Source organism: Scophthalmus maximus, chromosome 4 (assembly GCF_022379125.1).
Source record: "Scophthalmus maximus strain ysfricsl-2021 chromosome 4, ASM2237912v1, whole genome shotgun sequence".
NCBI classification, from domain to species: Eukaryota; Metazoa; Chordata; class Actinopteri; order Pleuronectiformes; family Scophthalmidae; genus Scophthalmus; species Scophthalmus maximus.
In genome coordinates this window covers 8358349-8382500 of record NC_061518.1, presented here as the reverse complement: position 1 = coordinate 8382500, position 24152 = coordinate 8358349, and the positions used below count along the sequence as shown (strand labels likewise).

At 43.9% G+C, this 24152-nt stretch overlaps 2 protein-coding genes across 5 annotated transcripts in view; both read left to right on the top strand.

The window, feature by feature from the left end:
- LOC118302184 (SHC-transforming protein 3-like) overlaps positions 1-5773 on the top strand; it is a 9950-nt gene extending 4177 nt beyond the window's left edge. For 2 of the 3 annotated variants that reach the window (XM_035628132.2, XM_035628130.2), the window contains exons 4-13: positions 50-110; positions 229-348; positions 471-524; positions 1853-1904; positions 2018-2144; positions 2596-2788; positions 3308-3380; positions 3787-3877; positions 3962-4109; positions 4210-5773. In XM_035628132.2, coding sequence (XP_035484025.2) covers positions 50-110; positions 229-348; positions 471-524; positions 1853-1904; positions 2018-2144; positions 2596-2788; positions 3308-3380; positions 3787-3877; positions 3962-4109; positions 4210-4338 — 1048 coding nt within the window. In that variant the 3' untranslated portion in view covers positions 4339-5773. The remainder of the gene's footprint in view (positions 1-49; positions 111-228; positions 349-470; positions 525-1852; positions 1905-2017; positions 2145-2595; positions 2789-3307; positions 3381-3786; positions 3878-3961; positions 4110-4209) is intronic. The other variant, XM_035628131.2, reaches the window with a different exon arrangement.
- An 8564-nt stretch (positions 5774-14337) lies between these two features.
- fbn1 (fibrillin 1) overlaps positions 14338-24152 on the top strand; it is a 58262-nt gene continuing 48447 nt past the window's right edge. The window contains exons 1-7 of one of the 2 annotated variants that reach the window (XM_035628278.2): positions 14358-14382; positions 14557-14650; positions 14896-15173; positions 16812-16894; positions 18521-18619; positions 19445-19540; positions 20238-20333. In XM_035628278.2, coding sequence (XP_035484171.2) covers positions 14977-15173; positions 16812-16894; positions 18521-18619; positions 19445-19540; positions 20238-20333 — 571 coding nt within the window. In that variant the 5' untranslated portion in view covers positions 14358-14382; positions 14557-14650; positions 14896-14976. Of the gene's footprint in view, positions 14651-14779; positions 15174-16811; positions 16895-18520; positions 18620-19444; positions 19541-20237; positions 20334-24152 lie in introns of both variants that reach the window. The other variant, XM_047331546.1, reaches the window with a different exon arrangement.

Sequence of the window (24152 nt, the reverse complement as noted above, 5' to 3'; positions counted from 1 at the left end):
TGATATCAAATAAAAAATTTGAGTTATACAGACAATTGTGTGTTTGCAGAGAGGCGATCAGCAGACTGTGTGAGAGGACATCAGCCAAGACAGCAGTGAAAACTAAAAGGGTATGGCGCGTGCACGCACCCACACACACACACACTCACACACACACACACACACACACACCAATGTTTTCTGCATGGTCCCAATAAGAATGACTGATGACACTTTTGTCTTCCTCAGTCTATACATAAGGGGCCGTCTTCAGTTCTGGGACAAATCAACCTGCAGTTTTCTGGGTGCAGGATCAGCCTCACCGTCTCCACAGACAGTGTGACACTGATCGCCGCCTCCTCCTTACAGGTGACAGCTTCAACACACTTAACCAAATTGTAATTGTCACGCACCTGAATTATCGAGGTACTGAGAAAAAACCGTCCCCGTTCTGTTGTTTTTTTTATTTCTGCCTCTCTTCTCTTCCTCAGAAGATTGCCCACCACCCTATGCAGGCCATTTCATTTGCCTCGGGAGGAGAACCAGTATGTTCCCACTCTCACATGTGAAATGTGTTACATGTACAAACATGATCAAGAGGGAGGCACACACACATTAATCATAATAAATCAGGATAGCCTTGACATACTTCTGAATTTCATCTCAACATATTTTCATATGACAGTAAAGCTTACACTGGTTTTGTTTCATATCTCTTCATTGTCTGCACGTAACAATGTGATAAAGTCCCCTTATTATACGAGAATTTCCTCCCTCTTTCAGTTTCTCGTTGTTTAACATGTTAATCCCAACTGGAAAAGGATTTTCAACAATTTCACACAAATAAAATGAAAAGAAGAAGGAAAGAAAGAAAGAAAATGCATATGATTGATCACGTCCACCTGAGATGAGGATTGCTGTTAATTATGAGCGAGACCTAAATGTGTCTTTTTCTTCACACTAGCTTGGCTCTGTAGATCACTCTTAGGTCTTTGAAATCATGAAATCCTCTGTGGCGACTTAGTCCGACCATCAAAGGCAGTGCAAGCTTTCATTATCCACACACCCCGTTATGTCTGATTCAATCTAATAACTCTTATCTAACACCCTCCCCTTTCCCTCCGGGCCATCATTATTTCCATATGACAGAATTTGGGTTTTTCATCCTGAGCGAACATTTCCTGTTGGCTGACTGTCAATAGGCCCAATAGTTATCAGAGTGAAAGGAAAATCAATGCCGCTCTTTTAATGTCTGAATAGCCAGCGGGACATGTCAGTTATTAGCTGCTGTCTAGGTCGAGACCTGATTAATCAACTGTTTTGATACTGTGAGGGTGCACTGGCTAAAGATTAGAGGGAACAGGACGGTAGTTTCTCTCTGGGGAACAACACTGGCAAAGCGCTGGATGGGATTATAACTTGCCGTTTAATTAATTAGCTAAAATATCTCGTCGCGTGCTCTAAGCCTTGTTCAGCTGGCTTGGACGCGTGGAAGATAGCGAAGGGAATTAAAATCAATCTGCCACAGAGGCTTTATGGTGGAACATATCCAGCTAACGCTGCTCTTGTATTGTATTAGTATCATAGCGCCACTGATAAGGAGTCAATTATTTAAATAGTGAATGCCACCATTAACTGAAAATGACGGCTGCGTTCCCAGTGATTTCAAATGTGCAAAAATGATAAATTGATAAATCGAATGGTTGATTTAAGATCCTAATTCCCACCGGATGTACAGGTTATAATCTGAACTACACAACAAGTGTCAGGAGGGTTTGTTTTGTCTTATTTCATTTAACTAGTGTTAAAAATATGTTTATTCATTATATATATAAGCATATGCTGTATCATATATCCCTCTTTTTTTTAAAAGGATGTGGTAGATTACATTGCCTATGTTGCCAAGGACCACGCCAATCAAAGAGGTAAGGGACCGTTTTGTGTTTTATCATTATGATGAGCTGGGCTTCACAATGCAAAGTCTATTAGTTGTTATTATTTTGGAGACATAACATTTCTCTTCCTCTGTCACTGTCAGCGTGTCACATCCTGGAGTGTCCCCAGGGTCGAGCCTGCGAGGTTATCAACAGCATCGGTCAGGCCTTTGAGACTCGTTTCCGCCAACTTCTCAGCCACACGCCACCGCTCGTGTCCACTAATCCCAGGTTGTACTTCTATATACCATAGCTGTCTATTTGAGTTGACACAATGGAATACTACACATAATGTACTGCATATTTTTGCCATCTGATCAGACACTGACTAATAATTCTCTTCACTGGCTTTTAGTTGTCTCAAATATGAATGTGGAACTCTTATAGTTTGATCCGGAGTTCTTCAAATGTTTGTACAGATGATGAAGTGTTGATTAGATTAATGCAGATGCAACATTTTGAGTATTCAAATTTAATGTCCACATGCAATTTCTGTGTGTGTGTGTGTGTGTGTGTGTGTGTGTGTGTGTGTGTGTGTGTGTGTGTGTGTGTGTGTGTGTGTGTGTGTGTGTGTGTGTGTGTGTGTGTGTGTGTGTGTGTGTGTGTGTGTGTGTGTGTGTGTGTGTGTGTGTGTGTGTGTGTGTGTGTGTGAGGTTAACATTGCGTAACTTGCTGGCTGCAGGTCAGCAGACAGACTCTGTAACAACTGGAGCACAGAGGAGATGATAACAGACAGAAAGGCCAAGCAGGAAGGTGAAGTCAGTGAGCAGAGTGACTACTACAATGTGATCCCAGGAAAGACGCCGCCTCCTGGTGGAATAGAAGACCTGCGCATCGCAGGGGAGGAGAACAAACGGGACGCTGACGTACAGGACGTAAGAACTTATCACAACACCGAAACACAAGTCAGACAAGAGATAGATTTAGTAATGATATGATGTATTAACATATGTTGTATTATATACTGCATTGTGAGAACCCAAGGGAAGAAAATAGATGTTGTTACCTGCTTTAGATATCTTAATGTTTGATTGAACTGAGCAGATTTTTCCACTACCCCAGAGGATACGAAAATGTTATATTTGAACAAAAAATTATAATCATATTGTCATAATTATAATATATAATGATGAATGACAGGCACAAACATCGGAGGCCTTTACAATAGATTCATGATCTAATTTTATCCATGATTTGAACAATTGTTCACACAATTAAACCTTGGAGTTTCCCAACAGAACAAATATTTATCTGTTTCCCACTGAACAAAGGCAGTTGAGCTTTAAGTGCCTTGCTCACACGCTTACACACACACACACACACACACACACACACACACACACACGTTAAGTTCTCTGCTTTGTGTGTATGACTCATCTAGTTCTCTATTGCAGGTTTGTTTGTCTCGGCCTGTTTCACTGTATGAGAACTGCACCATTAAGGAGGAAACTCCAGCTCCACCTACAGGTAACAATCATCACTGTTGCTCCTAAGCTCCCATGTCTCCATACAGAGTACGGTAGGCGTACATGTGTCTGTATGCACATACATGTATGAGCTACATTATTGAGTGCTTGTATGCAGCCGTGTGCATGAACAATAGTAATTATATAAATTTAAAAAAGGATTGGATAAAAAAAAAGGATAAATTGTTTAAATTAAAGTGAAATATTAATTTGACCCACATTTGGAAAGCCTTATATGAAATCCCTGACAAGGGCCCATGAATGAGGGGCCCACCTCACTGCTGAATCGAGCATTTGAATAAAAAAAAACCAAATCAACCAAACAAAGAATACAATGACAACCAAACCCTTGTAACCAACTCCTGCGCTGTTTTATTCTCCCTGCGTTGTGTCTTCATTCAACCCAGGGGGATCTGAGGTCAGCGCTGAGCAGTGCACTTCTCTCTCTGAGTCGCTGATCCAGGACCTGATCCGGGAGGAGGTCTGGTTCCACGGCAGGTGGGTATAGCCAACATCCCCGCAGCTTTACTCCATCAGTCAATTGTCAACTTGAATGTGTCTGTCTGCTTGCGTACACCCCAGGATAGGGAGAAAGCAGGCCGAGTCACTTCTCACCTGCAGTGGGGATTTCCTGGTCAGAGAGAGCAGCTCTGCCTCCGGTCAGTACGTCCTCAGTGGGATGGAGGGAGCCACCGTGCGGCACCTGCTGCTGATCGATCCCCACGGACAGGTACGGGTGCGGTGTTTGGGGTTTAAATGCACGGGGAGAGCTGAAGGGCAGCTGGTTTCAGTACTTCAGCCCCCGGGGTCTGTGTTTTCTGTGTGAACAGGTGCGGACCCGTGACCAGGTGTTTCTGAGTGTCGGCCACCTGGTGCGTTTCCACATGGAGAACCAGATGCCCATCGTTTCTGGAATCAGTGAGCTGCGTCTGAAACAGCCCGTCCTGCAGAGTCCCTGATGCACATTCACAGGCTTTCACGCGCAAACGTCAGCCTGCAGCAGTGGGTCTCAGCGTTTTTTGAAGACAATGTGCCAGAAAGGAAAAAAACAACCTTCAAACACTTTAAGCTCCTTTAAAATGTTCAACATCTCTTTCCAGAATAATTCATTACCTGGCCATTACAACTCATTCCTTGTACATGTGCAGTAAATGGCTCCGAACACTAGAGTCAGCTCTCGCCCTCGTGCTCACAGTGCCTCGCCCTGTGCTGAGAACAGCCGCCGGCTCGCAGAGCATCCTGTCCGTCGCAGGCCAAATTTGCTGGTGTTTACTCAAAGTCTAAGCACAATCACTGGTGTCGGGAGGAAATTACCAGAATGTTGGCAGGCTTTCACAATCATTCTTTCTACATGCTAAATTTGTCTTGTACCCTTCTGTTTTGATTTGTTACTTTTTTTGTGTTCCCATTTTCCACGCTTGACTTCTGTAAACAACTGTTCATCACTTCTTTTCTCTTTTTTTTGCTTCCTTCTAGATATGGAATTCAAATACTCTTTGTGATCAGGATCCTCAGCACCAGAATTGCAGTTTAGTTCCCAGATAAGCTGACACATATGCAAATAGTAATGTTATTGTTCTCCACGAAGTGCTGTCAAATACATCTTCATTTCTTTTACAGGATGAATTTGTGGATTTTGTCATTTCCTTCTGTTCAATTTTAAACCTCGGAAACACAACTTTAATCCTCCTTCAACCCGTGGACAATACAACTTACAACAGCTTACAAGACACCTGTTAATGATTCCTCACATCACATCACGACATGACACTGTTAAACTGAGGAAAAAAAGGAAAATGTTACATTGCCATTTTACTTGAAACACAATTTTAACTAATCTTTACTGTAAAATTGGCTTCACAATGTACAACTGTCTGTAGTTAACAGATGCACATCATGTCATGACACAAAGCATCTCAGGTGGCTGACATAAAGAAAAAAACAACAGTCAAACCAACGATTAAAAAGAGATACTTCGATTAGTTTTTATGGACCTTGTATCTTGCTCATCAGCCAAAACACTTATTGAAGTTTATTAAGTGCATGGATTATTTAAGCCACACGATGGTGCTATCAGTCTTTAAAGGACAATGTTCCCCCAGAGTATTTGACCTGATTGGTCAAATACTCTGTGGCTCAACTTCTAAAATTCTCCATTTGATTATGTGGTTGTTGTATTTATCAGTAATCCTATATATAACATGTTTATGATACAATAAGGCAAATGCATATATGCTCACACCAGATTTAAACTACAGTGACATCCTTCACCACTGAAAAAGATGTGTCCGACATGGTAGCAAACAACATATAATAACTCCTGCGACACAGTTTTTTCAGCAGCCTGTCACTTGCAGATTTTGATGAAGTAAAAAAGATGACTCCTTGCTGAAAGTATGCAGTTGACTGTTTTTTTTTCGGGCTGTGGCCCTCGTCATCCTCCGAGGGTCTCGGAGGGTCTCGCCCACATTAATCACCCTCAGCACAGCTTGTTGTGCTGAGATCAGGCAACCGCTGGCAGCTGATGGGGAAAGAAGCAGCTCTGCTAAGGACTGACACAAAAAAAAACTAAAAATGATAAAACACTGAGAGGGTATCTGAAGAAAAACAACACTTAAAGCTTCTCTGTTCAGATAATTCCGTCCAATGTCATCACAGAATTAGCTTCTGGGGTGTCAAACTGCAGCCATCGCTGGCGTGTCACAATGAACAGGAAGTGAACGTGCTCGAAATGGTATCTCTGCTCTTTCCTACAGGCTCTTATCTCAATCAGTCAGTAAACAGAGACCCAAAGTGTCTCTCCCCCAACTATATAACGATCATCTGTTAAGATGAAAGCTATCGCACGTTGTGAAATGAAGCGATATTTCAACCAAGTGCAGTTATTTCCCTGCTTCTATTACGTCCCTCTGGATTTTCTCTGAGTCACAGGGACCTCGCCCGAAACAACTCACCAAGAACAACAATGACCTAGTGTGTGATGCCATTCTTTCACATTTGTGAGGCCTGCTGATGATCACATGCTGTCAAACCTGTGAGGTCACCGTTTGACCCCTGACCCATCATTAATGTCAAAGCAGCAGCTGGCAGCCTGTGCAGTGTTACTGTATAAAAGCCGTCCTGGGAGGAACGTAGGCTTTGGTCAGTTTTTGAGCGATCCTCCTGGTCACTGGTTGGACGGCCTTCACAGCTAATATTGTTGTTGATCTAATATGTTTTGCACAGCAAAACACTCGACACTTTTATGAAATGCAGTACATTCAGATGAGTCAGTAATCCACTCAACACAGTAGAGAAAGACATTAGCGGAGAAAATAATCTGCTGATAAATCAATAATGAATAATAATTAGTTGCAGCTATGTATGTTCATCATCTATAACCACTTTTGTCATCCTATAAGCCCACAATCAAACTCACTGAATAATGTAGCCTCCTCAAATTTGCCCCCGTGATCAGCCGTAAGTCATTGTTATGATGATCTAATTAAAGCGCATCAGGGATAATGTCTTGTGCATGATGAATAAATGCAAATATTAATACTCATGAGCTCCCCCTTCCACCCTCACAATAACACACTGAGAGGTTTCAAGCTTTCATGCCAAACATCCTTTTGGCGGGTTGATTAGGCGACTGTGGCTCAGGATGTAGAGTCGTTCGTCCCCAAACCCGAAGGTTGGCGGTTCTGCCAGCCTGCATGCCGATGTGTCCTCGGGCAAAACACTTAACCCTAAATTCCCTCTGGTGGCTCTTCCGGCAGTGGTGTATGAATGATGGGAGAAAAAAAAAGCGTGGCTGTGTGAAACGGTGAATGTGACTTTCCCATAAAGCGCTTTGACTGGTCTATAAAAACCGTCCATTTAATCATCCAACACTAATACAAAGTTTAAAGTCTGAAGCTAGAACTACAGTACATGATTAATTTATGCATCCATGCGTTGCGTGTGCATTTGTTGGTACATGTGTGTGCATTCCGTGAACCCAGCCAGTGACATGACAGCCTCTGAAACAGGAAATGTTAGACATTCAGACTAATCCCCGGGTTCTGTGAATTTGGCTCAGAGACAGAGAATTTAAAAAATCCTGAACTCTTTGAGTTCCTTTTTAGAATAAACTTGAGTGCTGATGACCCCGAGGCCATTCGATTTAAACGCGGACATACATACACACAGTTTTTTTCCACATATGACCAAGCAGTCCCAGACCCTCAAGTGCCATAATGGAACAATTAAAGTCTTAAAAAAAAAACGCCCAGAGAACAAGAGCGTGAAATTGTTCCTCGTTTCAATGTTATCAGAGTCACACAGAGTTCAGATCTGGTAGGAAACAAAACAAGACTTGGCCACTGACAGCCGTGTTGCAGCAGTCACTGACATGCCAAAATCGACAGTACACATATGTTCCTCCCGAGACAGCGCAGGGGAGGAGACATGTGAGTCGAGTTGGGTTTGCAAACAAATGCACACAAACTAAAAAAGACCAATTGGCTTTTGTGCCTGTTTCTGTTTCCTGTTTCCACAAGTCAGGAACCAGTGAGGGCATGCTGTGGGAAGGAGTGAGCCAAGAGTCTCTGTTAGAGTAGAGTTTGCAGTGATTTGCTGTTGGTCGAATTCAGGGCAGAACAGGTGTGTGTGTGTGTGTGTGTGTGTGTGTGTGTGTGTGTGTGTGTGTGTGTGTGTGTGTGTGTGTGTGTGTGTGTGTGTGTGTGTGTGTGTGTGTGTGTGTGTGTGTGTGACCCCGACAGTGATCCCCTCACTCCTCAGCAGTGCTCCGCTTGAGCTTTTACCTCCATCTGCTTTCAGGCCTCAGCCCTGCTTAGCACGATGGTTTGTCTCTGAAGCTCTGATGGGTGTGTGGACTGTTGGCTGTTTGCAGGCCTTTCTGAGTGGAAACACACACACACACACACACACACACACTCAAGCACAACATACCCAGGAGTTTCTTTACCTCTTCCAAATCTTCATCTTTCCACTCTCTCTTTATCATTGCCTCTTTGGAAACTAGGTCAGCGTCAGTTCATGCCATTAGCTTCTGCTCCAAGTGTATGACTTTGTGAAAGCATGTGTGTGTGTGTGTGTGTGTGTGTTTCATGTTCAGTTAGCAGCCATGCTTATCTGCCACTTGGCTCAAGAACTTCCTTGAAAATGTTTGTTTTCATGTGCTCTGTCAGTGGATTGGAAGTCTACGTTTGTGTGTGTGTGTGTGTGTGTGTGTGTGTGCACGTGCGCACGTGCGTGTGCGTGCGTGTATGTAACGGTGTTGATGAGGGGGTGGGGGATTCCAGGATTCTAGCACGAGGCAGCAGCAACAGACAGATGTGGGAGACTTGACTCAAAACTCCTCCGTTGGCCAACATCAAAAGGCGACTTTTCCTCCAGTGTTGGTCTCTTCTCACTCTCCATTCCTCTGCCGTTCCCTCATGCTTTGGCCAACAGCTCACACGTCTCCCCTGGATTTCAAGCTGAGGCCGGGATCAAAACTTGGATCCTTGTGAACACCAGGAGGGATGATTCACTGAATCTTCGTCACGCTGCCCTTTTTTTGTCTGTGGTCCTGGAAAACCCTGGGCCTCTTCAGCAGCTCACAAAACCCCCTGAATACTATTTCATCACCTCGATTATTCACAACTTTACAAACTTTATTAAAATTGCTCTTGAACATGATTTTGACCTGATGACATCTTTCAGGTGCTACTAAAAATGAGGTATGATATCTCTGAGAGACAGCAGCTCCTCTGTATCTTTGATTGGTGTTAACTATACTTTTTAGGCAGCACCACTCCACCCAAATCCCAAAGAACTTGGATTTGTTTTATTGGATTTTTACTGTGGGAGTTTGATTCCTCTGGGGTCCAACTGACACCAAACAAACAAGATAACATACTGTACATTTGTTAGTCTGTGAATCCCATTTTGGCAACCAAATGGAATATATATTTGTCCGTTAATAGCTCATATAACATATTCAACAGAGACAAAAAAAAAACATTATTTGCTGTAATAACATTGATTTATGATATTTTCTGTATATCACCACCGTCTAAATTAAATAGCTCAACAACTGTTAGATGTCATGAAGAGTTGCAAAGGCCTTCATGCTTCCCAAAGGATTAATCATTCCGTTTTTCAGTAGACCTTGTCTCTTCTGTCAGCAGAAAAACGTGGTGACCTTGCATATAGGAATCGCATTAGTCCCACAGGAGTGCGTACATTATATACGTGTCTCATTTGCATGCAGTGTGTTTATGGCTCTCTACATCTGTGCTCAGTGTCTCTTACAGATGGTGGCACCGTGGCAGCAGGCCCCTGGCGGGAAAAACTCAACGGGGGAATGTTTTCCATCCCTAAGATGGTCACAATGTGCGTGTGGGGACAATGACTCTGCATAAATCACATGAGGAGGGGAGATAAGTGGGTGTATAGACCGGCCTGGATGGATGGCGCAGGCCAAAAATATTATCCACCGTGCCCCACAGGGGACAGACCCTGGAATAAAATTGCATATATTCAGAAACAGGATGTTGACAAAATAAAAACCGCTCACAATGTATTAAAACTATGGCTTGTAACATTAACATACACCTTAGGCCACATCATGTGTAAGAAAATATATATATATGGACTATAGGTTAATAGGGGTGAGAACCTTTTTTTATCAGGGCATCGCCTCCTTCTTGCTGATTTACTCTCGTACCTGTCTGGGCAGAGTTTGCATGTTCTCCCCGTGTATGCTTGGGTTTCCTCAGGCTACTCCGGCTTTGGGCTTAGGTTAATTGGAGACTCTAAATCGACCGTAGGTGTGAATGTGAGATTGAACGGTTGTTCTGTAGTCTGTATGTTGGCTCTGTGATAGGCTGGCGGCCTGCCCAGGGAGTACCTCATCTCTAAAGCAGGAAAGATAATGGATGGATGGATTCCTTTAAAGTCTCTTCTGTTTGTGCATTAGATGCATATGCATGTGAAACGTAATGAGGATACACTCTTGGGTGTTTTTTTTCGCGTTTATCACTCCCATGAATGCACGCCCTCAACAGGGATATCGCAAATGATGCGCTTTTCTCACTCCTTTGCTTTATTCACGAGGGGGCTGTTCAGATGCAAAGTCCTGTTTCCTGAATCAGGAGTGACCCCTGAGTCAAAGTGTGGCCCCAAAAAGCATTCAGGGTGGATGTACCAGCTATTTAACTCGAGACACTCAGAGGTGACTCATACTGTAAACCTTGTGTTTCTCAAGAGAGACATGAAAAGAAACTATTACAACTTATTATGACCCGAACGATTTCTATTCTGTTCTTCTGCATGAACAGTTTTTAAGGGAAAATTGTCCATGCAGCGCCTAGGTACACATGAAGGAAAATGATCCATTTGGAGTCAAAAAGGGATTCCTCCTAGTTATTTTGTGGTTTTGTTTGATCTTGGTGCTGCAGCAGTGCGCTGTATATGTGCAGTGCATTTTAGTGAAGGAGACCATATGTGATAATAGAGGGCCAAGCCCTAACAGTTGATATGATTCCATCATTACATTATCCTCATGACAAAAAAAACAGCGGAGGCCAAACCCCAAGAATCGCAACTAAACGTATCACACACACACACACACACACACAGCGAGAGAGAGAGAGAGAGAGGAGGCGAGGATATGGGGGAGACTCATTTCTGCTGCAGCTCATTTTCTTGAAATATTTCACATGAATATTGCCAGCAGTTGTGCTGCAGAAGACAAAAGGAAATGAACCGTGGCCGCTGGAGCCAAAGACAACACACAGTGTGAGAAAGTCTCGCTGCAGTTACTGCTCACAGCGCTGTGAGAGACAATCTCAATCATACATGAAACATATGAAAATGAGCTGGTGAGAGAATATTCGTGATGTAGACTGGGGGGGGGGGGCTGCTTTCGTCACAGCGAACATTACTGTAAAGCAAGAAACAAGTAAACTACAGTACACAAGTTTTGTTGTTATCATTACTTGACAAAAACCTGATTGGCTGAGGGATTTTTCTTTTGTGTCGCAATACCCCGCAGAAACAATCAGACTAAAAAATGTTCATCCAACCGCTGTTTTAGTCTTGCTATTTCAGGCATTTTTAGTTCAGCCATTTCGGGCCAGAGGAGTAAACATTCCCTAAAATGAAACCCACGCTTGGCTACTAGCAGTGCAGAGATTAACCCGAGAAAAGGATGGGGTGAGACGCAGACACGGGTGGGGGTGTCGGGGTGGGGGACGAGGACACCTCCTCTGTGTCGAGGAAGATCACAGGGCACCCCGCGCTGCATGGCATCGGCTCTCTCCCACCCGACATCTTGTTGATGAGAAACATGACTTGGAGCTTCATGAGAAAACTATCCCGCAGAAGGCTACACTCTGCTCTGACGTCACTGTAGCAATGATGTGTGTGTGTGTGAGTGTGTGTGTGAGTGTGTGTGTGTGTGTGTGTGTGTGTGTGCGTGTGTGTGTGTGTGTGTGCGTGTGTGTGTGTGTGTGTGTGTGTGCGTGTGTGTGTGTGTGTGTGCGTGTGCGTGTGTGTGTGTGAAAGTAACACTTGATTCCCACCATGGAATGGTCACTGTCTGTGATACATTGGGAAATGTACAGCTGAGGTTTATGCTTCACCGGCTCAATCTCGTTTTCATCCAACCACAATCCGACACGCTCAACACCTTGAGCCAATCACTTACAAGCTGTCAAGTTTGAAAATGTTCTCTCTCTCTCTCTCTCTCCTGTCATTCAGCTGTCATTTCAAAGCTGCACTCACTGCACGATCCACCTCCACCTCCAGCCCGGCGCCACCTCAACTCCAGATGCGTGGTCATGTCCCATCAAACCGGCCAACCAGAAGCCTTTCATCATGACGTCCCAACTTCATGCTCCTTTCCTCACCACCACCACCACCACAGGTGTCTTTGCTCCGGGCCGGGGGGAAGTCTCCTTCTTATCTGAAGCACCTAATTCATAGGACAGCTTCCATTGTGTTCGACTTCCTGTGCCAAAATCTATTTCCTCCTGCTCACAATAAGTCAAATTTGAGAATCAAACAAATCATGAGTCTCTCTTGATTGAATTGTGCTTGACATATAAACTTCATGTTAGACAATCTTGTTATACGTGTAGTTTTTTGATTGAGCTCCTTTGTAATATCAATTTATGAATGAAATAGATGATGTCTGCTCAACTGTGGGCAATGGAGCTTGATTTAGACAGTAAAAACAAGCAGGGGTAATTTATTTCTTAGATTAATAAAGCACTGTGTCATCAACAAATAAACATTTGGAATATTTTCATTTAAAAGTGAGGCCACAAACATTTAAAAAAAAGGATTAATATACAGCACTAATTAAGATTAAGGTAGAGTATTTGTTTCCCCCATGAGGCAGCTAACAGAAAGATTAGTGTGGACTCAGTGATGCGATGGCCAGGTGCGCTGGACACCGTTTTGACCATGATGTGAACATATGGAAGCAGATCTCTGTAAAATGATTCATAAAAGCAAAAAAAGCATTTAAAATTACATACAAAAGGTCACGGGGAGGAAAGAAGGGGGATTTATAAAGGGAGTAAAATGGAGAAACTTATGAAACTGAAAATGGGGAATCCTCCAATATTTTTATGAGCGGTTTTGCTGCAGTAGCCCAAACAAAACACAACTAAATCAAAAATAAAAATGGTTTGTAAAGACATCAATTCGAAAAAAGAGTTGAATTGATTGGAGGTTATTAAGAGCAAACCTGTAGAATTGCACTGTGGTTAGAGTCTGGGTGCTGCCTGACAGTTGGTTGTCTGGAGGCAGACGAGGACTCTTGGCAGTCGGTCCTGGAGTAAACGTGGTCTTGTCGGCAGTGATGGAGAGGCCTTGCAGAGGGCAGGACTTTCCAGGGGAAACGAAGCTGCACAGCATTGTTGAGACTAGGTTTGAGGTGGTGGGCAGACATCCAACTGGCGATGTCAGCAAAGGCTCGTGGAGATGTGCGCCTCAACCTGAGTGTCTGTGGATGGAAAATGGAAAAGGATGGAAGTCGAATTAATGATATATATATATATATATATACTATCCTGGACATAAAGGGAGTAGCCTGTTGGAGAAGCTCAGGCAGGTCGCAACCATTTTCTCTGCAGAAGAGGTGAAAAGATGGGCCGTGGGTTGCATGAGGTGCAATGTCGTGGCTCAACAAATATGCAAAGGGCCGCCGTGCTCGTATTTCATGTAACTGCTGTCTTGATCAAATCTTGCTCTGTAAAATCTGGTGTGCAAAGCCAACACATAATCTATGAATAAGTGCAGGCTGAGGCTGTGTTTGGACATGTGCGAGGGGAGAATGTGGATGATAACAAAGAGAAGAAAGAAGGGAGAGAAAAGCCAATTGTGGAAACCGGCGCGGTGAAATACACAGTGTCAGGAGGTCTCTCTCGGTTTGAGAGCGATGGCATGCTGCAGAGAGGAGCCAGGTTGACTCTGTGTTTGCTGGGTGTGGCTGCAGACATGAATCAGTGTGTGTGTGAAAACTATCGCTGCACCGGACGAAATTCCTGAATACACACTGTGTAAATATTTATAAGACATAATTCCATACCGAGTGACGAGGGATGAGGAGGAATAAAAGGCGCTTCGTGTATCATCCACTGGGATGAAATGGAGACTTCAGGAACCAAAGTGTGTCTTTGCAGAAATGGCACTTTAGTAAAGAGTTAACAGGTGCATTTTATTTTGAAATGCAAAAAAAAGAGAGTCTCTTTTATGATCAAACTTTGACACAGGTCTTAGGATTGTATTAACTCGTGTCTTCTTCTCCCAAGCTTCTCTGGGTTGACTTTATATATATATATATATATATATTTATAAAAGTTAAAAGTCCAAGCTGAAGGTCCACAGCTTGATCTTTTTTTCTTCTTTTTTTTTCTGCATTCGAGCTATTGTATCGCGAGAGCAGGGGAAGAAAAGGGGGAGAAAAAAAGTTTTGGGGAAAGTTGAGCAGAGCAGGGATGAGGAAAGAGTGAGGGAGAGACGCAGTGAGTGTTGCCATTCTCATCCTCTGGAATGCGTCAGCTCCTCTGACTTATCTGTGCAAAAGTCCAACACAACGACTGGATGCGCACGGGCAGGCTCCGCAGAGTTACCATGCGCATTTACTTATAGCAGCTCGAGTCGAGGTTTGAGTGAACTTTTTTCCTTCTTCTCCGCAGTTTTTCCTCCAAACGTTTATTCACCAGTACCTGCCAGGAAAAGAGAAGCAGTCCTCTGTCGGGTCCGAGGCGAATCTCCTGTTCGGGAGACAAGGTAAAAGTAACGACGCGCTCGTGCGCTGCTTTTTGTTTTGCACATTATCATTTTAAGAGCTGCATGATTATGCGTCTCTGACCTGAATTATTTCCTTCTCTTTTCTTTTCTTTTTTTCATATCATGCAGTTACTTCTGCGTGCAGCAGAGTTGTTGCGCTCTTTTTGCGCAGCATCTCCTGCGCTATCCATTCTGCGCCTTTTCCAAATATATTTCCCTCCCCCATTGTTTTGTTTTTTTTGCAGCTTTGACCGGTGCTGCCAGAAACTAGTTGAGGAGACTTTTTTATTCCACCGAGCGCTGGAGTTGGACACTTCGGAGTGGGCATGCCGGACAGTAAGTGTGGAGGAGGAGGACGGCCGCTGCAGTGGGCCGTGGCTCTGGTGGCGCTGCTGTCGCTGTGCGCCGAGCTGCGCGGCGCCGCGGAGGTGGCGGACACCGGCGACAGCGAGCTGGTGACCAAGCAGACGGACTCCCGAGCCAGCAGGGCCAAGAGGCGGGGAGGGTCGGACGTCCTCCGAGGGTAATGTGACCATGATGTGAACACTCTCCTTTGCTCTCCTCCCCTTGTCACTTCTTTTCCACTCTTGCGCCGTTATGCCCAATCCTCAACTTTTTTCTATGCGTGCGTCAGTGATTTAAAAAAAAAAAATCTTATTGGTCCGTCTTTTTTTGGGGGGGGGGGGGGGGCTCAGAGCAGGTGTCTGTTCTTCTCACGTTCAACACGCTGATCCCACATGATCGCTGAAGGTCACACGACTTTCGTGCAGTGCGCGCGTGCGTGCGTGTGTGTGTGTGTCTGTGCGTGCGCGCGCGCGCTTTTAATAAGGCAGACTGAGACCCATGAATGACATTGTCTGTGATGGGAAGTTTGGAGCAAAAGTTTAGTAATTAAATACTGGCAAGAATATCACATTCCAGCTGACTGCAATAATAAATTACATCCAAACAAAGGAGGCCATTGGTCGTGTGTGGCTGTGGCGGGGAGGGAGAGAGAGAGAGAGAGAGAGAGAGAGAGAGAGAGAGAGAGAAACAGCCTAATCCTCTTTCTGGCCAAAAACACCACACCCCAGTTGTGGATAAATCACATCTGCAGCTGTACACAGTGGGTCACTGGTGGAGAGGTTGTGTCTGTGCATGTGAATAGGAGAGGAGGGGAGAGGGGTTGAGGAGAGACGCAGACAGCAGGAAAGCAAGAAGGGAAATAAAAGAAAAAGAAAGAACGCTGTGTGTCCAGTGATGACAGCGAACAGCTGATGAAGGTCACACAGTAGACAGCTCGACGAGAATTATCCGCAGGCATTTTTTATTTGACATGCTCTAAGTTATTCATCAGAACATCTGGGATCAGACGCAGGAAGTGCATACAGGCTGCACACTGTGTCACCCCGACTCACCGCGATAAAAATGTTTCACACATCCAAGACGCTTCATTATTTATGTCATGGAAATATTTGGAGCTAACCCCATAAATTATATTAAACACAGACACCCGGGTCAGTACGCACGACTGGAAGATTACACATTATAATCATAATCCATATGTATAGACCTGTGACAGGATGGTCCGGGCCTTCTTGAGGAAATATTTGTTCTCACCGAGGATGTTTCGTATCGAGAAGTGCCGAAAACCATCACGAGATAATAACAGGAACAAACCCCAATATGTCTTAAACCTTTTATTCTGGTTCGAATGCTCTATATATTTACCTAATGAGGATTCTGAACGAAGGGAAATGACTTTTCAAATGGTCACTAGTATAATGGATTTTTGTGGACATAATTTGATCCTATCCTGGAACTTCTGGAGGTGAGCGTGTGATGGCTACATTTTGATCATTTGCCCAGACATCTGGGTCGGGCTGCAGACTGCCATCCTGCTGAAGTGTCCTCCAGCAATGTGCCCTTGTTTTTCTGCTGCCTCTGATGAAGAGTTTCTGCAGAGAGGGTCAAAACGCAGAGGATTTGTTCCTGCAGTATGTGGTATCAGTAATCACTGAGCCTCCATCGGTAGAGAGTCCAAGGACAGATCATAAAGCCACAAAGAAAAATCTGTGATTTAATTCCACAGAAAACAATTGCACTGGAATCCACTTGATTGATCTGAACTGTGTGACATGAATTGTTCACTATTGACTGATTATTATTTTTTATTCCGCAGACCAAATGTGTGTGGCTCGAGGAACAACGCCTACTGCTGCCCAGGCTGGAAGACTCTGACTGGAGGAAACCAGTGCATTGTTCGTGAGTATCATTTCCACTCTTCCACAACTGCTCCTCTTGCAGTTGGTTTGCAAATTCAGGTCAGGTCGAACTTTGAAAGCTAGTGGCGAGTTGAGTTCAGCACCTTTTTTTTTTTACTGGAGCCACTCAGAGTATTATACATGTGGGATTAGAGCTGAAACGATTAGTCAATTACTCGACTAGTTGAACGCAAATCTATCTATGAAACTATATGCTTTTCTAGTCTTATTGACCACTCAAAGCACAAGTCCCATTCACCCATTCACACACGTTCATACAGCGCTGCTATTGACCACGATTTTTCTGTCACATTCAAACACTGTTGGAAGAGCCGTCAGACGGAATTTAGGGTTAAGTGTCTTGCCCGAGGACACAACGGCATGCAGACTAGGGGAAACTGGGATCGAACGGCGTCGACTCCTGAGCCAAAAATGAATAAAATCCTTTTTTTTTTTAACATTGTCTATTAATTTGAGGACTAAAATTGACTACTGATTGGTGAGGATTGGTAAGTTTTCTTATGTTTGTTGCAGTTCTTCGGCGAGTCTTTCATATATATATATAGTTTGAAAAGGTGAATGAATAAGGGAACACTAATGGTCCACGCGTGCAAAGCTACATTACAGTTTCAGCAATTATTCGATAAGTCTAAAAGAAATAACTAAAACAACATAATGTTGCAACCGTCAAATCGAATGCAAAATATTCAAAAGTAATAGGTTTTTTCAAGTTCGCTAAAACATAATTTCTCTTGATTCATCTTATGTTCTCTGAATCATCGTCAACAACTTGTTTGTCGTCTGATATTGTCACTTTGCCTAACCGATGAGACCCATTTATCAGATTCCACAAACCAAATATTGCCAGTTGATTTGCTCAGTAATTTTACATTAGCAATGGGTTAGTGTGGCTTATAGTGGTGATGAGCCAATAACACCAACTAAAACGAGTGGGACTTGTGGTCCGTTTACTCTGGTATTCTGTCGGCCCCCCGCCTCCTTTCTCTTTCTCTTTCCCGCTGTAGACAGGAAGGTCTGAGAGGCTGTAGAACTGTGTGATTGCGGTCTGGCTGGTCGGCTGGCAGGATGCCTGTTGCAGCTCTAATGACATTGTTTAGCAGTGGGGTTCAGTGAGTAGGGGTCAGTGGCTGGACTCTACCTGATGGGAGCTGGGGACAGGGGACTATGCCAACAACAGTCTGTGGGAAAGAGAAAAACTGAGCAAAAATGGCCAGCGCCAACCGAAAACGCCAACTGCTACACATTTATGGCAACAAAACTCAAAGAAGAAAATAGCTCTTGTCATTGCCAAGTGGGCCTCTATAACCCAACCATGATGATGGTTAAAAGGAAGATTTGGTCACATTTGGACGGCGGTCTATTTGAGCTTTTCAATAATGTAGATGAGAAGCCAGTATGAGTTTCAGATCATGGCCTGAATTGCACAAAATTGAATTCTAACATTAAAGTCAAAACCTGCAGGGGACACGCTCGCAAGCCGCAGATACATAACATGAATTTTCTCTCAGGCACATTTCCCTGGGGCCATGAGGCGAGCACTGGGCTGTTATTTTATCATGCATAATTTTTTATGTTTTTTTGACCGAGTGTCATGTTCCTTTTGCAGCGATCTGCCGGAGTTCATGTGGAGATGGTTTCTGCTCCAGACCCAACATGTGCACCTGTCCCAGCGGCCAGATCGCCCCATCCTGTGGATCCAAGTCAGGTCGTTCAGCATCTCCACTTTCCCACAGCGAGCTCCTTTGAAGCCTTTTTTGTGTCATCGGCTTAATGCGAGGATAGGTTTGTGTAGTGTGCATAGATAGGGGGATAACTGGTACTAAGCCAAAAGATAAACACGTCTATGGCATAGTTTATGTAAAAACTGTTGAAACTGTCTTAAGACCACACCCCTGTCTGTGCATTTATTTATATGAAGAAGCTGTAATCTTAAAACAAACATTTCATCACGCAGTAACAATAATGGCAGGCGGTGACAGATGACAGAGGACGTCAAAATATGCAGCCCTGTCATATCTTCTCCTCTGTAGGTCAGAAATTAAAGAGACTGTATTTGGGGTTTTCAGTGCAATTTGAATCTTTTTCCTTCATGTCTTCTTCCGCTCACATAATGAGTAATGAGCACTAACCAGCATGGTGCAAAACTATGAGATACCGATACTATGAGATTGCAACAATTGATATGGCGCAATCACGTTCAGACATATAGCGTTCAATCTCGAGGGTTGTTGTCTGCGTGTTTATGAGTCGGTTGGGTGTGTGTGTGCTTTGGACGGCATCCACAGTCAACATCTCCCCCATGTTGCTCTCTTGCAGCTCACAGCCCCTTCAAATGTGCTCATCTGTTTGCAATCCATAAATTTATAGGAAATTTTATCTTTGCACATCTTTAAAGCAACACAGCTCAGAGTGCATTTTTGTTTATGCTGCGAACCTAATCTGCAGTGTGCGTGCGTGTACACCGAAATTAACTCCAACATTGCTCTGTGTGTGTCTGTGTTTTTATGTGCATGTTCTGTTTTGCCCACAGTCCAGCACTGTAACATTCGCTGTATGAACGGGGGAACGTGTGCTGAGGACAACTGCCAGTGTCAGAAGGGCTACGTGGGGAACCACTGTGGTCAACGTAAGGATCAGCCCTGAAATTATCACACAGTTATCTGCATATTTGAGCATAATTACAGATTGATTTATTGATCTCCTTTTAAGATTGTGTTCAGTGCTGATTAGCAAATGTTCGCATACGCAGAAGTAAAATGGTGGACGTCACCATAGGCACTAGAAGTACAAAACATCAGCATGTTGTTGTCACTGTTCCCATACTAGTGATAGCATTTAGCACAAAGCCCTGCTGCCCCACAGAGCTGCTGGCACATGCTCTTAGTCTTTGTTGTATTTTTTCGTCACCCTTCTTCTTGATACAATAAACTCTAACGAACTTGACCAGTTACTTGCTGAGACGTAAACATGGCAACCTTTCCAAAAAGATGAAGGGGCGAGAAACACGAGCGGTCAGATTGGTCAAACGTATTTGCAAGGAAAAAGTACAGTCACAGTCTAAAGACCAACTTCCTGATTCAACTTTGACCTTGTGCACTTACCGTAGTCGTATGTGCACAAAATGAATACATGAATTGGTTAAGAAAATATGCCAAAATATCTTCTACGGCTGCTTGTTTCTTGCCCTGTCTCCTTTCTTTTTTATAGGGATGTCATTGTCTTCCCAGACCAACATGTATGATGTGCAAAACTCCAAACTTCTGGAGCCAGTTTGTCTTGACCTCATATCATTTGACATTGTTTGTTTCTCTCTCATCGGACAGCGGTTTGTGAAAATGGCTGCCTCAATGGAGGACGGTGTGTGGCTCCCAACAGATGTGTGTGCACCTACGGCTTCACCGGGGCCCAGTGTGAGAGAGGTAAGCGAGCGCCACCCTGCGCGACTCAGCATTTCTCTCGCTCCATCCTTACATCCCACTTTTCTCTGCGCTCTGCATTCTCGGCTCACTTCTGGTGGAGTGGTTGTCAAAGACACACGTGCTGCTCGTGTGAGAACGTTACCTGATGGATGGTGGTTGGGTTTTTTTGGGGGGGGGGTTTGGTGATTGAAGACAATTCCTGCTTAGTCATGCCACCGGCTCAAGGAATTTGGTTTGTTGTGGAACACATGCAAGTGAAGCTTGAGCTCCGAAGTGACCATTATTTTCCACATCTGCTCTCAAACGATGCTTCGGGGAATGTAATGTCTCTCTAAATGTGCGCTGTTTGTTAGCCGAAGACCTCCCAACCTCCTGTGGTTGCTCTCTGGCACATGTGAGGAAACGCTTCCAAAATATACAGGCACACGCAAACTGAGGGTGGCCTCTGCACTGTGTTTGTGAGTCAAGTGTCCGTGCATGTGCCCGGGGCCGTGGAGGTTGGGACCCCAGAGGTCAAAGCGGTGACCTTGTAAAGCTTATATTTGGATTGACCGCTCCTAATTAGTAGTGTCTCTTTTAATGAGGTCATGATTTAGAGGCTTTTCATTGGCGTCTGGCGGGGATTTGTTTGGTTTAGTGACACTAATAGGACACTATCTGGTCTTGTCTCTTGATGCAGTCCTCTACATGCTGTGACTTTGGGTCCCAGTCCTTCCTGTGGAAGCTTGGCTAAGGGGTTTGTGAGACTGTTGAGGAATTCCAATTCAAAGCATTTGTATCCAGCATGCTCTGTCTTAATTTAGATGTTCATACTTTCCAGGAAACACAAGGGGTCTCATTAGAAAAAAGATTCCTGATGAAGATATGATAAGAAAGAATATGACCACATCTGGTTTTGAAACGTTGATTTACTATGTAAAGTGACAAGCAATGCAAACTGGCCCCTCACTCACAGAGTGTGTGTGTGTGTGTGTGTGTGTGTGTGTGTGTGTGTGTGTGTGTGTGTGTGTGTGTGTGTGAGATATACCTCTTGGAGAGGGTACCTCATGGACACCAACTATTTTTATAACCAAATATTCTGTGATTCCGGCTTCTCTAATGAAAGGATATTCTGATCATTGTTATGTGAATATCTCTGGGTTTTGTTTGATTGTTGGTTGGACAAAGCGAAGATATCTTCTTTGTCTCTGTGGACTTGTGATGGGCACTATTCATGATTTTGGCACATTAATAATGTATTAATTATTAATGTCAATTATCAACATATTGATCAATAATGAAAATGATCAGTATTTGACACCCAGTAAATTGATCAGTTATTTGGCCCTGCAGCATGCGTTTGGTTACCCCAAGAGAGGAAGAGAAGGTGGACCAATGGATACAGTGGCGTTTTGGGTTCAGTTACTTTCTCTGGAATTTCCTCGGCTGGAATCCATCACCTCCCGGGAGAAAGCCATTGTGCTCTCATTCAAACACAACCACATGCATAGAGTGCATGTGTACACACATCCATGTGCACATGCACAAACGCACTCTGTTTTTGAATGTAGTTTACAGAACCTTGTCCAATTAGGACTTGATCTTATCACATTAGCAAAGCACTCAAGGTTTAGGACCAGGGGATTTTCTTGGATGTGGAAATATCCCGGCACTATTATGGCTCAACACGAACATCATCGCTCCTGAGAGGGTTGTGTGCCTTCGAGCTGTGTGTGTGCTGCCAAAGTGACTGGTGATCTGCTGACCAGTGGTCCCACCACCAGGCACAGCTGACCTCAGTAAAAGTGCAGCTTGGTATATCAACGTGTTCTTTGTTGGTTACAAATGTGATTTAGGTTGGAATGTGGGATCGGTGAGATCCAGCCACACCGCTGTTGTTTGCATGCCGGGCTCATTGCTCCTGCCGCAGAGTCGTTTAGCACGAAGAGACGAGCTTTCAGTGTGACGCCATTGAGTTCACCTGGGGTGGTGGTGTAGGGCCGAACTGAAACATGGAAAAAACGTGAGTTACACAGTCAAAAAGTCAGTAGCCAGAGCACAACAGGGAAGTTGGACAGTCAGCTGAGGGGCTCTCTTGTCCCTTAATGCCTCACTGACTTTCCCCTATTGGGCTCTGTTCTAGCCCAGTGCAAACCTCAATGGATATATAACTAAGTGTGTGTGTTGTTGTGTGTATTTGGGAGAATGGAGAAATCTGCTGACGGGCCAATAGGGAAAGCCGCACCCAGATATTAGACCCATTTACACATTTGCACGACAACACAAAAAATCACTCAAACATGCATGTGTGCAAATAACACATTTGTCAAGGCATGTAAGGATGTTGTCAGCATATGTGCAAGGGGAAGGCAGAGGAAGGGTGGATGTGGAAAAGGTGGACAGATTTTTCTGTGTGTGTACAAACATTTTTGGAGTTAATCCAGGAAACTCTTTTGACCTACTTCCCGACGGGCTTCCCTCCTGTTCACGCCAAGGCCGTTGTTGTGCATAAACTCATCGGTCATTGATGAAGCCAACGTTTCTATTGTGTTCCAAAAGTAACTTGCCTTTGAGGGTGAAAAAACAACGGCCTGTTCCCACACTAAGATGCATATTTACTGATGCATCGGATACGCGAGTGGGTTCTCAAAAGTAGAGCAATAAAACAAGAAACAAGGGTAACATTTTTGTACGGTTTGGTCTGTTTTGTGATCATCTCTGGCTAGACTGCTGATGAGGGGTTGGGACACTGGGTGCCATTTCATGTGTGTGCGCGTGTGTGTCTGTGTGTGCGTGTGCGTGTGCGTGTGTGTGTGTGTGTGAACAAGTGCGATTGCTCCCAGATGTACAGGACATGGGTGGATCCCCCAGCTGTATGCAGTTCACAGAGAGACAGTAAGATGACGGATGAAATGACACCACTTTCCCCCTACAGCTGTCCGCCTCTCCCTGTTTACCTCAGCTGACTGTTTAAGTGCTGTGATTGTATTTGCTTTATTTCACGCTCAGATCTTTTCTGTTTTTTGGGTGCTCGCTCTCCTCCACTTAGAGATCTAATGAGCAGGTATTATGTCAGATGGATTACCTGTGGCAGTCTGAAAGTAATAATGCATAAAGCTTAATCTGAGGAAAAGAGAAACTTGAGTTCTACACACAGTCTGCTGTGCCCAGCTTATATGGGCGCCATTGTAAAAAGTTTCCATGGCTCCTGTAATTGCTTTTCCTATATACGCCGTATTCCTCTGGTAAGGTAAGGCAGATTATGTAACCTTAAAATAGAAGCAGTCACAGAATACTGGCAACTGGATGTTGAAAGCACTCGCTAAAATAATTATTCGGATCTTTTACAAATACAGCACACGTTAAAATATTCCATTACAAGTCAAAGTCCTGCATAAAAAAATTTGAGTAAAAGTACAGAAGACTTTGCAGAAAATAAATTACCATGGGAAAGTGCTTATTTAGCAGACTGGCCCCTTTTGACAGTGTGATATATCACTGATACCTGTTTAGGAATAGTTCTTTTGGGAATTGCCAACATTAGCTCTTTTTGGCTTCGAGTTACCACATTCATATCTGTTCTTTCAACCTAAAACTGGATCTAGAAGATGGTTGGCATTGTAAAACAAATGCTTGTTGTTCATTTAATTTGTCGAAAAAGAGCCTTTTGTTCAGGACTGATTAGGACAGACTGACCTTAAGGGGGCAGTATATTATATAAATATATATATTATACTATATACGTTTATCGCTTCGATGTTCATCACATTTTGTAAAAATCTGCGAATATAATCCGGGTTTTCGGCCCCCGTACCCGAGGCTTTGGGTTCGCGGCCCGGC